The 12,449-nt window shown below is 39.6% G+C and overlaps 1 protein-coding gene across 3 annotated transcripts in view; it reads left to right on the top strand.

The window, feature by feature from the left end:
* Nucleotides 1-1,798: 1,798 nt before the first annotated feature.
* LOC139473096 (SUN domain-containing ossification factor-like) overlaps nt 1,799-12,449 on the top strand; it is a 56,824-nt gene continuing 46,173 nt past the window's right edge. For all 3 annotated transcript variants that reach the window (XM_071255618.1, XM_071255617.1, XM_071255616.1), the window contains exons 1-2: nt 1,799-1,942; nt 9,170-9,301. In XM_071255618.1, the coding sequence (XP_071111719.1) occupies nt 1,887-1,942; nt 9,170-9,301 (188 nt within the window). In that variant the 5' untranslated portion in view covers nt 1,799-1,886. The remainder of the gene's footprint in view (nt 1,943-9,169; nt 9,302-12,449) is intronic.

Here is a 12,449-nt window from a genome sequence, read left to right as displayed (position 1 = left end):
CAAACATAGTTCTATACCATCTGACACGCATGTAGTATCATCAGCAAATTGTGACAGCAAATAATCAGTGTTGCCTTTAAGTTTTTATTGTTTCTTATAAGGGTTTCCAAGATTTCCGCACATAATTAAAAGAGGCTGTTCTCTACACTATAATACACAAAAAAAGGGGTACAGGGGGTTCAGTGCGTCCCGCGTTAGGTTTTATACCACGTGCCGGATGAGTCGTATAACAAATATTGCAAACAGGATCAAGATGTAAATAATGTGACGAAGGTAAACAAAAACAGGGCTATAATGAGAAATATAATATCATAACCTCTTTTGTAAAAACCGAAATTATACCAAGTTTCAAATCGGACCATTCTCTAATAATGATCACAATAAAAAATAACAGATTTAAAACGTGGTAAAGGTTTTTGACAATTAAAAAATATTATTATTATTATTATTATTATTATTATTATTATTATTATTATTATTATCATTATTATTATACCCTTGCTCGTGGGTTTCACCGAAGTGGCAAACGTCTGAGACCTGCATCACTTCGGGCTTTCCTCCCACATTAAGCTGGCACGCCATGATATAACTGGAATACTGTTAAACCGGTGCCAAACCCAACTCACTCACTCACTATTATCATTATTCAGCACGAAAGAAAACAGAGAAAGATCCATACAGCTGAAGAAATGGTTAGTAAAACCAGACACTTTTAATATGATCTCTGGTAAAACACACATTTTAACTTGGAGGAATTTTACGAAACAAAAACACAGGGCATGCTAATGCGCTCTACAGCAAGAAGGTCTGGATGGGGAGAAATACCAATTGTATGTTCTGGGACTTGAAATAAGACGTTATTTACTCAATAACATGGATAGAGGATTCTATAGGAAAAATAATGGACAATCCAGAATATATTCTTATCGAGGTAAAATGTTACTACACATTCTAAACACGATGCGATTTCCCTCTTCAATGAAGAATGGGGGAATTAACAGACACACTCCCTTATAATACCCTCAAACTACAGGTAGGTTGCCATTTTCTGGTGAGATATTTCAGTAACGGTATGTTCATTCACATATTTCAACCACATTAATACATTTGTATTGCAAGAATACGCTTAAAACCAGGTGATTAATTATTTTCTCCTCGTGTCAATCCGTGAGAAAACGAAGGATATTACGGAAAATACCAATCCATTCGTGAACAACTCGTCCCATTCCCGACCAACTCGTCCCGATCCCATTCCATTCGTGACCAACTCGACCAAATCCCATTCCATTCGTGACCGACCCGAGAATATTCCGGGGTAGAATAGGTCTTCAGCAACCCATGTTTGCGGAAAAAGGCGCCTATGCCTGTCGTAAAAGGCGACTATCGGGATCGGGTGGTCAGGCTCGCTGATTTTGTTTATGTATGTCATCGATCCCAATTGCGTGTATCGATGCTCATGATATTAATCACTGGATTGTCTGGTCCAGACTCGAATATTTACAGACCGCCTTCATATAGCTGGAATATTGCTGAGTGCGGTTACACAACAAACCGACCCACCAACCAATCCATTCTTGACCAACTTGTGTTATGGGGACAAGCAGGTTACGGAAAGGGGCGAGTTGTGACGAATGATTTCGCATTCGTGACCAACTCGTATTATTCCGGGACAGGTTACGGAAAGGGGCGAGTGGGGACGAATGGACTGATCTATAACTAAGGGAGACCACTCTATCACCTGGTGGCTGAATTAAGAATCAAGAGTAGATAAACGATTGAAATACACGTCAGTATTTGACAGGAAGACCTCGTTTACTTATGAACACGTTGAGAAGATCACCATGTTTTGTCGTTTATCTGTATTCCAGACAATGATGTGATGGAAAATGAGGAAATTTAGTGTTAGTGTTCATATTCTCGTGGCAGTTTTATATTTTCAAAGGTAAGTCTTTATTTTACATTTACATTTCATATTTTACCACAGGCGCAGTATACAGACAGAAAGACCTCATGTCTGATTCATTGATTGAACACCTGTGTCTGGCTATATTCGTTATTTGTCAGGTAGTGACAGCTTATAAAAAACTTGCAATTACCATTGACACACGTCCTCTAATATTTCAAACACGCTTTTGATACCAACACGTTAGGTGGGCTCGGAATACTTATCAAATTAGTGAAGCAAGGGCAGGGGTTTTATTTTTTTTTCATATTATCTGTGATTATAAAATCTATTCACCACCCAGTAGTATAATAATAACTAGACAAATGTCTCAAGAAAAAATATTTTGTAGAGGAAAATACATATTTATGCTGTCTTGGATCCTTAGGGTTGGTTGTGTTAGGGTGGGGCAACAGGGTAGGTTACCCCACCTCTATCCTTAGCCCATTGATCCTTGAATGAAAATAAAGGAGAAAATATTCAATTGTGGCTCTAGTTAGGTAACTACTTCCTATCAACAACCCCATCGTCAAGGTTAGGCACCTGTTTCTGATCCTGACTGGCGAGCGACCTGTCATCGCAGAGGACCAATGATCTCCACCCCAAGTTATAGCGTGCATGTGATAATGACTCATTTCACTATTGGTCATTTTCATTAGAAAAGTAAGGTCTCTTCCTAAAATGATGATCAAAGTTGACTGGTTAGGTAATATAAAAAAAACCCCACCTTGCTCAAGTGTGACTTTTCAAAAGACATTCGGGGTGGGGATGGTGATGGAGGATGTCACATTACTAATTAATGTCACATACACAAAAATCCAACAATAAAACATCTCAATGTGATCATATTAAGAATATATGCGCATGATCATGTGACACATGCTGTTTGGACAATGTAGACAATGTTGATTACTAAAGGGAAATAAATCAACAGGAAAGACTTATTTCCACTGTTTTGACTCCCTCTTGTCCCATTATAAACAAAAATCAATTCAACCTTATGCATGGACAGAAATATGTGCATTTGCTCATAGTTTCCCCCAAAAAGTTATTGGAACATTAGGTGAAGGAATATTTCTGAAATAACACGGGGAAAACAATAGGGTTAGCCATCTCATCACATGTGTATTACCTGTGTATTGTGTAATAATTCAATTCTATTTTGTGTGGATATGTCAGGGCTCATTATCCATTTTTCATCTCCACTGAAGCAACAAGGTTTATGATGCTGAAACCAGGATGATAACGACAATGATGTATCATCATGTAGATTGTAATCTGCCTGTCTCTATGCTCATGTTCTGTTGGCAGTTATATATTCTTTGGTAAGTAATTCATTATTTGTGTTATCAACTCTCTGTAGCTCCAAACTTAATAAGGTATTGCCATTATTCTGGCTCATTGTCCAATCACAGGAAGTTTCAGCTGTTCATGAAACATCAATGTTCATAATCATGATAATCATGTATCCAGTGAGGGGAACAGAAGTGAAAAACCAACACTCACCTTGATTCTGATCCAGTTTATTGTTTATTATTAATTAAGGATTGACTGTGTATTTTTTTCGGTTCATTGAGATATGAAACGAAAAATGGATGTGCAAAATGTATGAATCGGCATAGCGTATTCTTCCAAAAGTTTCCAGATCGGTTTTTCTATTCATACCTCAATGAACCAAAAAAATACACAGTCAATGCTTATAATTAAATTCGACAACGTGAAACATGTTTATCTAAAATAGTTTAACCAAAATCAGTTGTATATGTCAAAACAGACGAGATTGATAAACATTCCAGGTGTAGGAATACATACTGTGGCATGACATGAATCAGTTGATCGTTTAATTTTTGCACATGACTTGACACGCCTACACAGTAAGTAGCCAATCAACAGAGAGAAGGATCAAAACAATGTTCATTGGACCTGACAATTAAGGCAAGAGGTGAAAAGAACTGCAACAGTCAGACTGTAACGAACTGGAAGAAATATCTCTGGGAGAAGGCGGCTGTTTCAAATAACATGGTCAGTTACCGCCAGATTCAAACATTACTTCCCCGATTACGGTGAAACACGGTAGGAAAATTGCTGGTCAGAAATGAAACCCGAAGACAAGAAAGTTGAGGCAAGCGGGGAAAAAACAAGCGATCGAGCCTGCACGTTTGCTGTTTCATTCATTCTCCGCCTTCAGTTTCAAAGGGTAGTTTGGACAATGAATATGCATTAAAGTCGCTAAATGTCCTGTGCATGACGATACACATACGCAGAAAGGGAATACTCTCGACTGTAACATTGGGATTCCCCATCATTCCGCAGTAATAAAAGTAGTGCGCCTCAGTGGGTGTGGCTTAATTTTTTACATTCATTGGGAAATGAATGCAGTAACACGTGACCAATTCAGCTAATCAGAATGCACGAATTTCAATGAACACAACGAAAATTTAATTATTTAGAGTTAATAATTTATTATTCCAGTTAACTGTAATTTTAGGTGTCAGTGTATGTTGAAACTTGCCATGGAAACTGGCAGATTCCAATCACTCTCTTAGGTGAATCTAAACAGGCTAGTTCACAGGTTTCAGATTTTCCTCAAAATCCATCTACAGTCGACTTTCTCCTTTCTGTTGTCTGTTATCATGATTATATCACATTGTGAACTTCTTGACACTACTGCAACCTTTGGCAGGCTCTTATCTAGCCAGGTCACAGAACATGCACCAACCAGAGAGCCATGTTGAGAATGTCAATTTTACTCCTTGTTAGACATTTTAGCATGAATAATTATGATAGTTATATACTGTTAGTATATCATGGTATGTGGTATGAGAAATAAAAGATAACAGAAACAATGTTTCAATACTATATCTTTGTAATATATATTTAGAATTAATCCCATTGTGTGGCCACACATACAAACTGTACATCCAATTTGACTAAATTGCTGCATGAACAATCATGTTTATCGACTAAAACAATTTTGGCCAATCACTTTAATGCTTAATTTGTGCAAGCATGAAACACTAGGCACCATAGTAAGACAAGTTTAAACAGACATTTTTTATCACTAGTGTATGACACTAATTGATTTACATGGCTTGTCGATTGTTAGCAACCAGTCATGCTGATGATCTGGAAATTCTTAACAGTTCTCATTGGTAGCAAATACCAAATTAAATTATTGGTAACATCTCTTGTAGCTCTACATGCATGTGGAGAAACCATTAAGAAATAGAAAACAGCCAATGTCTCCTAATGATATGTTTGATGGACGTGGTGAGTACTTGCTTAGTTTGATGACTGATTATGGCTCACTTGAACCAATGTACATGTCTAAGTTCTTAAAAAAATAGCCCAACAATAATGTCAACCTTTACATGTACAATTATTTTATCTCATCTGCAAACTTGGTGCCCGAATACTTAGTCTGACATGATGTAACCATATTCTGGCGCAGCATCTCCAGCATCTGACATGATGTAACCATGTGCTGGTGCAGCATCTCCAGCATCTGACATGATGTAATCATGTGCTGGTGCAGCATCTCCAGCATCTGACATGATGTAACCATGTGCTGGCGCAGCATCTCCAGCATCTGACATGATGTAACCATGTGCTGGTGCAGCATCTCCAGCATCTGACATGATGTAACCATGTGCTGGCGCAGCATCTCCAGCATCTGACATGATGTAACCATATGCTGGTGCAGCATCTCCAGCATCTGACATGATGTAACCATATGCTGGCGCAGCATCTCCAGCATCTGACATGATGTAACCATGTGCTGGTGCAGCATCTCCAGCATCTGACATGATGTAACCATATGCTGGCGCAGCATCTCCAGCATCTGACATGATGTAACCATGTGCTGGTGCAGCATCTCCAGCATCTGACATGATGTAACCATATGCTGGTGCAGCATCTCCAGCATCTGACATGATGTAACCATGTGCTGGTGCAGCATCTCCAGCATCTGACATGATGTAACCATATGCTGGTGCAGCATCTCCAGCATCTGACATGATGTAACCATGTGCTGGCGCAGCATCTCCAGCATCCGTTTGACTGTCGGGTCAAACATCGCGTGCTGGATGGACTGAAGCAACTATTATTTGGAAGGATGTACATTGAGATGTTCAGTTCTGTTTGTACCCAAAAGGTTTAGGCTTTGAATTGGTGTCATTTTGAAACATAATGTGGGTATCAAGGGTAACACTGATTGTCTTCTGATTGTCTTTGTTGTGATATCAGATGATGGTGAACGGGTGTGTGATCAGTGATGAGATAAGCATTCTGATAGCCATGATAGTTGGCTTGGTAATGTTGCAGTCATGACAACAGTTCCTAATCGGTCTGTCGTCATGATAGTCACCATTGACTGTGCAAAGATAATTACTCTGATCAGGTAAGCTTGTTTTCAGATTGAAATTTGAGTATAATCCTTAGTGAGGTATGGCATAAAGAACGGTTGGTAGAGTCAAACATATCTTCTTACAATCTTTCCATGGCTGCCTTCAGGGCAGTAGTTAACATTTATGATCTGAATGTTGTGTTAGTAGGTCATCATTGTTATTTACAGGATATAACTGTTTTATATTGTGCTCTATGTCATGAGTCTGCATCCATTGTGCCTGTCCATCCATGGTTTGACTCTGAAATAAAACTCTTCTTCAAAACTATTACACATATATGTCCTGGTAACATACTGTGAAAATACTGTGAATTCTGCATGTAATATTACAACTTTATACATCATATTTTAGGGGGCATATTTGGAATTTTATCCACCTCCTTACTACCTTTATCTGAGCTTGATTTTTCTGGTGTTATTGCATTTTGAACCTGTCCTCTGAAACATGTATAAGGTTTATGGAGCTGAATCTTTGCATCTATGATCTTAACTTTTATAATCCTTACAAATACAAAACCTCTGTTACGTCGGTGCCAGAGAGTCTCTATTTTGGCTGTCACCAGAAGTCGTCTTCACTTTCTTTCAACCTCCCATAACCAGTTGAGATACTAATACTGTCTCCCATTCTATATCTCTGCACATGCGCAGACTGGAAGTTTTCGCTTCTACCTTGTGTTGGAAGGTGTTTATGTTCAGTTTACTTGGTATTTACAGAAAGACTAGATCATGCTTCTTGCCTGTGTGGAAGCGGGGGGGGGGGTGTGGGGGTGTAAACTGGTAAACATGTTGTGTTGGACAAGATGGCTTTTCCTCCATAAACATGTAGGACGTGTGGGCATTTCAAGGCCTTGGGTGAACCACTCTTAATCTGCTGGAAGTCCTGATCTGTTCAATGCACAGACCATCTGGACGGAACAGAGAGCAGCATGGTGATTTGGATCTGATGCAGGGAACTTGGATTCACCTGACTCAGGATACACATTAGGTCTGACCAGGGGAACACCAGCAGGCTGAGAGAGTTCCCCTGTCCTGGTGGCCACATTTGGGGGGAGCATCTGTCATGGTTGGATGATTCAGATCTGATGCAGGGAACTCCATCTGACTCAGGATACTGTATACTGCCAGTACAGACTGGGTTCGGCCAGACAGCCTTCGGACGTGTAGTCCGAGTGGGATGGGGCGGCTGTGTGGGAGAGTTTGATCTTGGAAGACTGGCAATGGAGCCGTTTTCCACTGTACTGCAGATGTCAAAGTATACAGGGTGCCGTGGGATCACCACCACTTTGCCATCAGTACACAATGTATACCATCACTGCACTGCCTCTCAGACTTACAATTACATCTCAGCTCAAGCTCTTGCCATGACTGAGAAGCTTGTGGTAGTGTAGTCAACAAAGGCTCATAGCCAGCCATATGCTACTGGTCTTACCCATCCCCATTTAGTTTGTGTGAGAAGGTCTGTTTCGTCCTCCAGTCTTCATCCCCAATAGTGACCAGCTTGGAATACAGCTCTTTTGACATACGGGTATGAAGCAGCTGATGTAGGAGGAATGGAATCAATTGATATACCTATCTTAGTGAATAAGTCTTTGCGTGCTTTATCTACTCCTGCAAAGATACTGGCCGATCATACATTGAGACCACAAAATCATCTTCTCGACATTCTGTTCGGTTTGTACACCATCAATGAGATTGAAAGTCTCTGTCGCTTCATCATACACATTCGTGTTTCCCATGCTGTTGTTTTTCCCCCAAAAGAAAGATGTCTGGTCAGAGCCACTAAGTGACCAAGCTTTCACTGGTCCAAGGAGTCTGATACGGACATGAACAGCCAAATATCTGAACTGTTTGCCAGTTCCAAAAGCTATTCAGAGGTAAGACATATCCATTTGACTCGTGCAAAACGAGTCTTGTGTCAGCTTCTTTATGTGAACATTGATGCAGATTATTGACAACATCTGACCCTTTGTCATGTTTGCCATGAGTGTTTATTCTTTGTTTCTCTCCTCATTCTAATGAAGTAACTTGTTCAGCTGAGAACTTAAACAGTTTTGTCTTGTTCTCGTCAATGCTCAGAAATGCCTACCATTTGTGAGGAATTTTGCTGTTTGTTTGAACGTGGCATCTTTTTCCCGTTTGCTTCTCCCAATGCCAACTGAGTAGCGATGGACAAGATCAGTGGCACATGGCTATGACCTTTTGTTGACTACACTAACTACCACAGGCTTCGGAGTCCTGCCAAGAGCCTCTGAGATGTAGTTGTAAGGTGTAAAAAGCACAGTTGATTAGTACACAACTTGCAAATGTGGTGGTGACTGTGATTGCATTAAATATTCACTTGCTAACCAAAACATCAGCCATTTACAACCTATTTCAATAAATAATAATGTTGTTCTTTAAATATTCTGTTGTTGACCATTTGAGTATATGTTTAATGAAGTATGTCATAAAGATATGCCTAAAAAGAAAGAAATGCATACTTTTTTACACTTTAGAATATCTAAATCAAGATAAATAGTTTATTATAATAATGTTATGTATATTACAGATGTAGTGTTCGATAAATATATTCCAAATTAATAATTTTGCACAATATATTTATGTTGTGGTTAAATTTTGTACACGATACACGAGAATTTCATTCCTCCTTTGGTGGCCATTTGGATTATTTTGGGTGGCCCCATGTCTTAAAATATTTGGAATGTCATTACCTACAAGTGTGCCAAGGTTCATGCTTTTATATATTTTTTTATGTTTCTAAAGTAGCATTAGAAATATGACATATACTGATAAGGATAATAATGCATCTTGTTTATTTGCAGTGTAAGACCACAACAAGCAGGGGAGAGCACTGATGGCTCCATGTCACTCAACACTGGTGTTCACACAGGGAAAGGAGAGTCCATCACTCTACAGGCCAACAGTCCAAGTGCATCCCCGCATATTACAGCCAGGTATTATGGGTATACAGCAAAGACCCTCCTTCACATATCTCTTTACTTAGGAACTGATCATTCTGACAGTAGTTATTCAGTAATGTCTTCAAACCATCCTTTTTTTCCCTTTAAAGTGGGACCAGACAATTTAAGTAGAAGATAAGCATGATACGAGTAGCTAAGTTTTTGGCAAGTGCAGTCCTGCACTTGAATTTAGTTATTTCTTTTAAATATGACTCTAAATAAATATTAACATGATTAATTTTGAATGTACCATAAAGAGTTAATGCCAATCTTTCTCATATAAGTGAGTGAGTGAGTTAGGTTTAACGCTGCTTTTAACAGTATTCCAGTTATATCACGGCCTGTCAGCTTAATGTGGGAGGAAAGCCCGAAGTGATGCAGGTCTCAGACATTTACCACTTTGGTGAAACCCACGAACACGGGCATGGTGCTGACCTAGAAACATAAACCTAGAAACATAATCTGGGCGAACCAGGATTCGAACCCTCAATCATAGGTTTCTGGCATGCCCAAGGGACTCAACTCTGAACAGCGAATCACGGCGCCTTAGATGACTGGGCCACCTGCCCCCCCCCCCCCTTTCTCATATGAAGATTTTACACAAAGTGTATGCATTCAGGCCAGAAGCTGGCAGTGTGGCTTTTAGAACTGCTGTTCCCATTCATATCCAAATAGTCGCTATGTAAGTGCAATCATTTTGGACGAGACGTTAAACCCAATTTAATTTTTGATACCCAGTAAGTCTTACTAATGTTGGATGATAGACATTAATAGATAGTAACATTTCTTGACCAAACAAGATGCTGGAATAGTTATTATTTTACACCAGTACTTTATAGCATGCAATTATGTACATGGGATATCTTCCACATTCTCCTATAACAATATGATTTGATGATGACTGCTTCACATAAAAATCGCCTACGTGCAATCTTTTGTGCAACTTCTATTTCCTCATTTTTATTAATCCTCCATACTTCAGTGACATAAAACAAACTGGACGGAATTTGGGAATCAAATATATTAGGCCACAGATCATTGGGTAGAGGTTACAGCATGTGTAATGATTTGTCCACAGAGAATTGTTTCTGCCTGAATGGATGAGTTTTCGATTCATTTGGAACATGACAATGCTCCAGAAAAATATAATCCAAGATATGAAATGATTGTGATGACCCACATTCAAGCTTAAATAAATAATAATAATATATGATTTTTAGAAACTTGATAAACACAATTTTAGTCTTATCTAGGTTATATGACAAATGATAGTTGAACCAAAAAGATTTGACGACATCAGTATGTTTTGGCAGCCCATGGACAGTGTCCGCAAAGAGGACAAATTTTGTCTGCAAATAACAAAAGTACTTGTATGACATCAGGGTGTAGCTGTACACCTGGAACACATGATGATGCTATTTGTTCAAGTCCATGGATAAACATTGACAATAGGAAAGGACTCCTTTCATGGCCCTGCCTAAAATCTAGCGGACACTTAAAACATTCAGAAAAATTATAAATCTTTGGACAAAACTCCTCTATATTTTAGAATATACCAGTTGTTGAGTTAGCCTGTCAGCACATTCTGTACTAAGCTTTCATCTCCATGCTTGACAGAAGCAACTACGCCCTCAGAACTTCCATCTTCATTCTGTCCTACTTCTGAATGGATGTGTTCTGAAGCCTCACTCAACAATGGAGTTTTCTCCAATGACTTTGGTGGTCTGGGTTCTTTTTGAATTCTCCTGGTATTCTTTATACTAAATATTAATACAACATATTTTATTATTTTATGAATCATATTTTTAACATTTTGTTTGTTTGTGCAGTGTTGTACACCTTCACAGTTTGTTCTAAATAGTGGGTTGAGTTGCATTCAAATGATTCTTCGTCGTTTCCAACTCGTTTTCCGGAAGTGTGTGTGTTCATTATCAACGTTTCACATGCTTTTGTGCCTTTGAAGGTGTTTTTGAGTTTTCTATGGTTAAGACGGCCTCATCATCCCAAGAAGTTTTTGTGAGGTGTGTGGATTGAGACGATCTGTCCACGACCAACACAGGTTATGTCTTTCCTGTATTGCCAGAACCTTATGACCTAGAATATTGATGCTTGGCCTGCCAAATCTGTCTCTATGGACTTTGCTTTTCAGACGTTAGAAGACATGATGGGGATTGTCTTAGACATCTCCAGTCTACCAAGGAGTTGTCATTGTACTCCCCATTGCACTGTGATGTACGGGATGAGCCTGTGTCCTCTTGTGAACCTGAGGATTCTATGCTTGTGCATGGCTATCCAGTACATTGAAGCTTCCTGCATCTGAACCATGTTCATCATACGATAAAGAGTTTCCTGAATCAGGTGCTTGACTGTCCTCCCTGCTGTTGCTCCAGCACTAGTACATGATCACCTTACATGACTGTGCTATCTCTGTGGATGCCACTAGTACATGATCACCTTACATGACTGTGCTATCTCTGTGGATGCAGCCTCCTTCACAGGGGCCACCTACAACAGTGTGGCTCCTACACTAGTACATGATCACCTTACACGACTGTGCTATCTCTGTGGATGCCACTAGTACATGATCACCTTACATGACTGTGCTATCTCTGTGGATGCCACTAGTACATGATCACCTTACATGACTGTGCTATCTCTGTGGATGCCACTAGTACATGATCACCTTACATGACTGTGCTATCTCTGTGGATGCCACTAGTACATGATCACCTTACATGACTGTGCTATCTCTGTGGATGCCACTAGTACATGATCACCTTACATGACTGTGCTATCTCTGTGGATGCCACTAGTACATGATCACCTTACATGACTGTGCTATCTCTGTGGATGCAGCCTCCTTCACAGGGGCCACCTACAACAGTGTGGCTCCTACACTAGTACATGATCACCTTACACGACTGTGCGATCTCTGTGGATGCCACTAGTACATGATCACCTTACATGACTGTGCTATCTCTGTGGATGCCACTAGTACATGATCACCTTACATGACTGTGCTATCTCTGTGGATGCCACTAGTACATGATCACCTTACATGACTGTGCTATCTCTGTGGATGCCACTAGTACATGATCACCTTACATGACTGTGCTATCTCTGTGGATGCCACTAGTACATG

The sequence above is a fragment of the Haliotis cracherodii genome, unplaced genomic scaffold (genome assembly GCF_022045235.1).
Source record: "Haliotis cracherodii isolate W230 unplaced genomic scaffold, xgHalCrac1.p SCAF_26, whole genome shotgun sequence".
Lineage (NCBI taxonomy): Eukaryota > Metazoa > Mollusca > Gastropoda > Lepetellida > Haliotidae > Haliotis > Haliotis cracherodii.
This window is presented reverse-complemented; position numbering and strand designations above follow the sequence as displayed.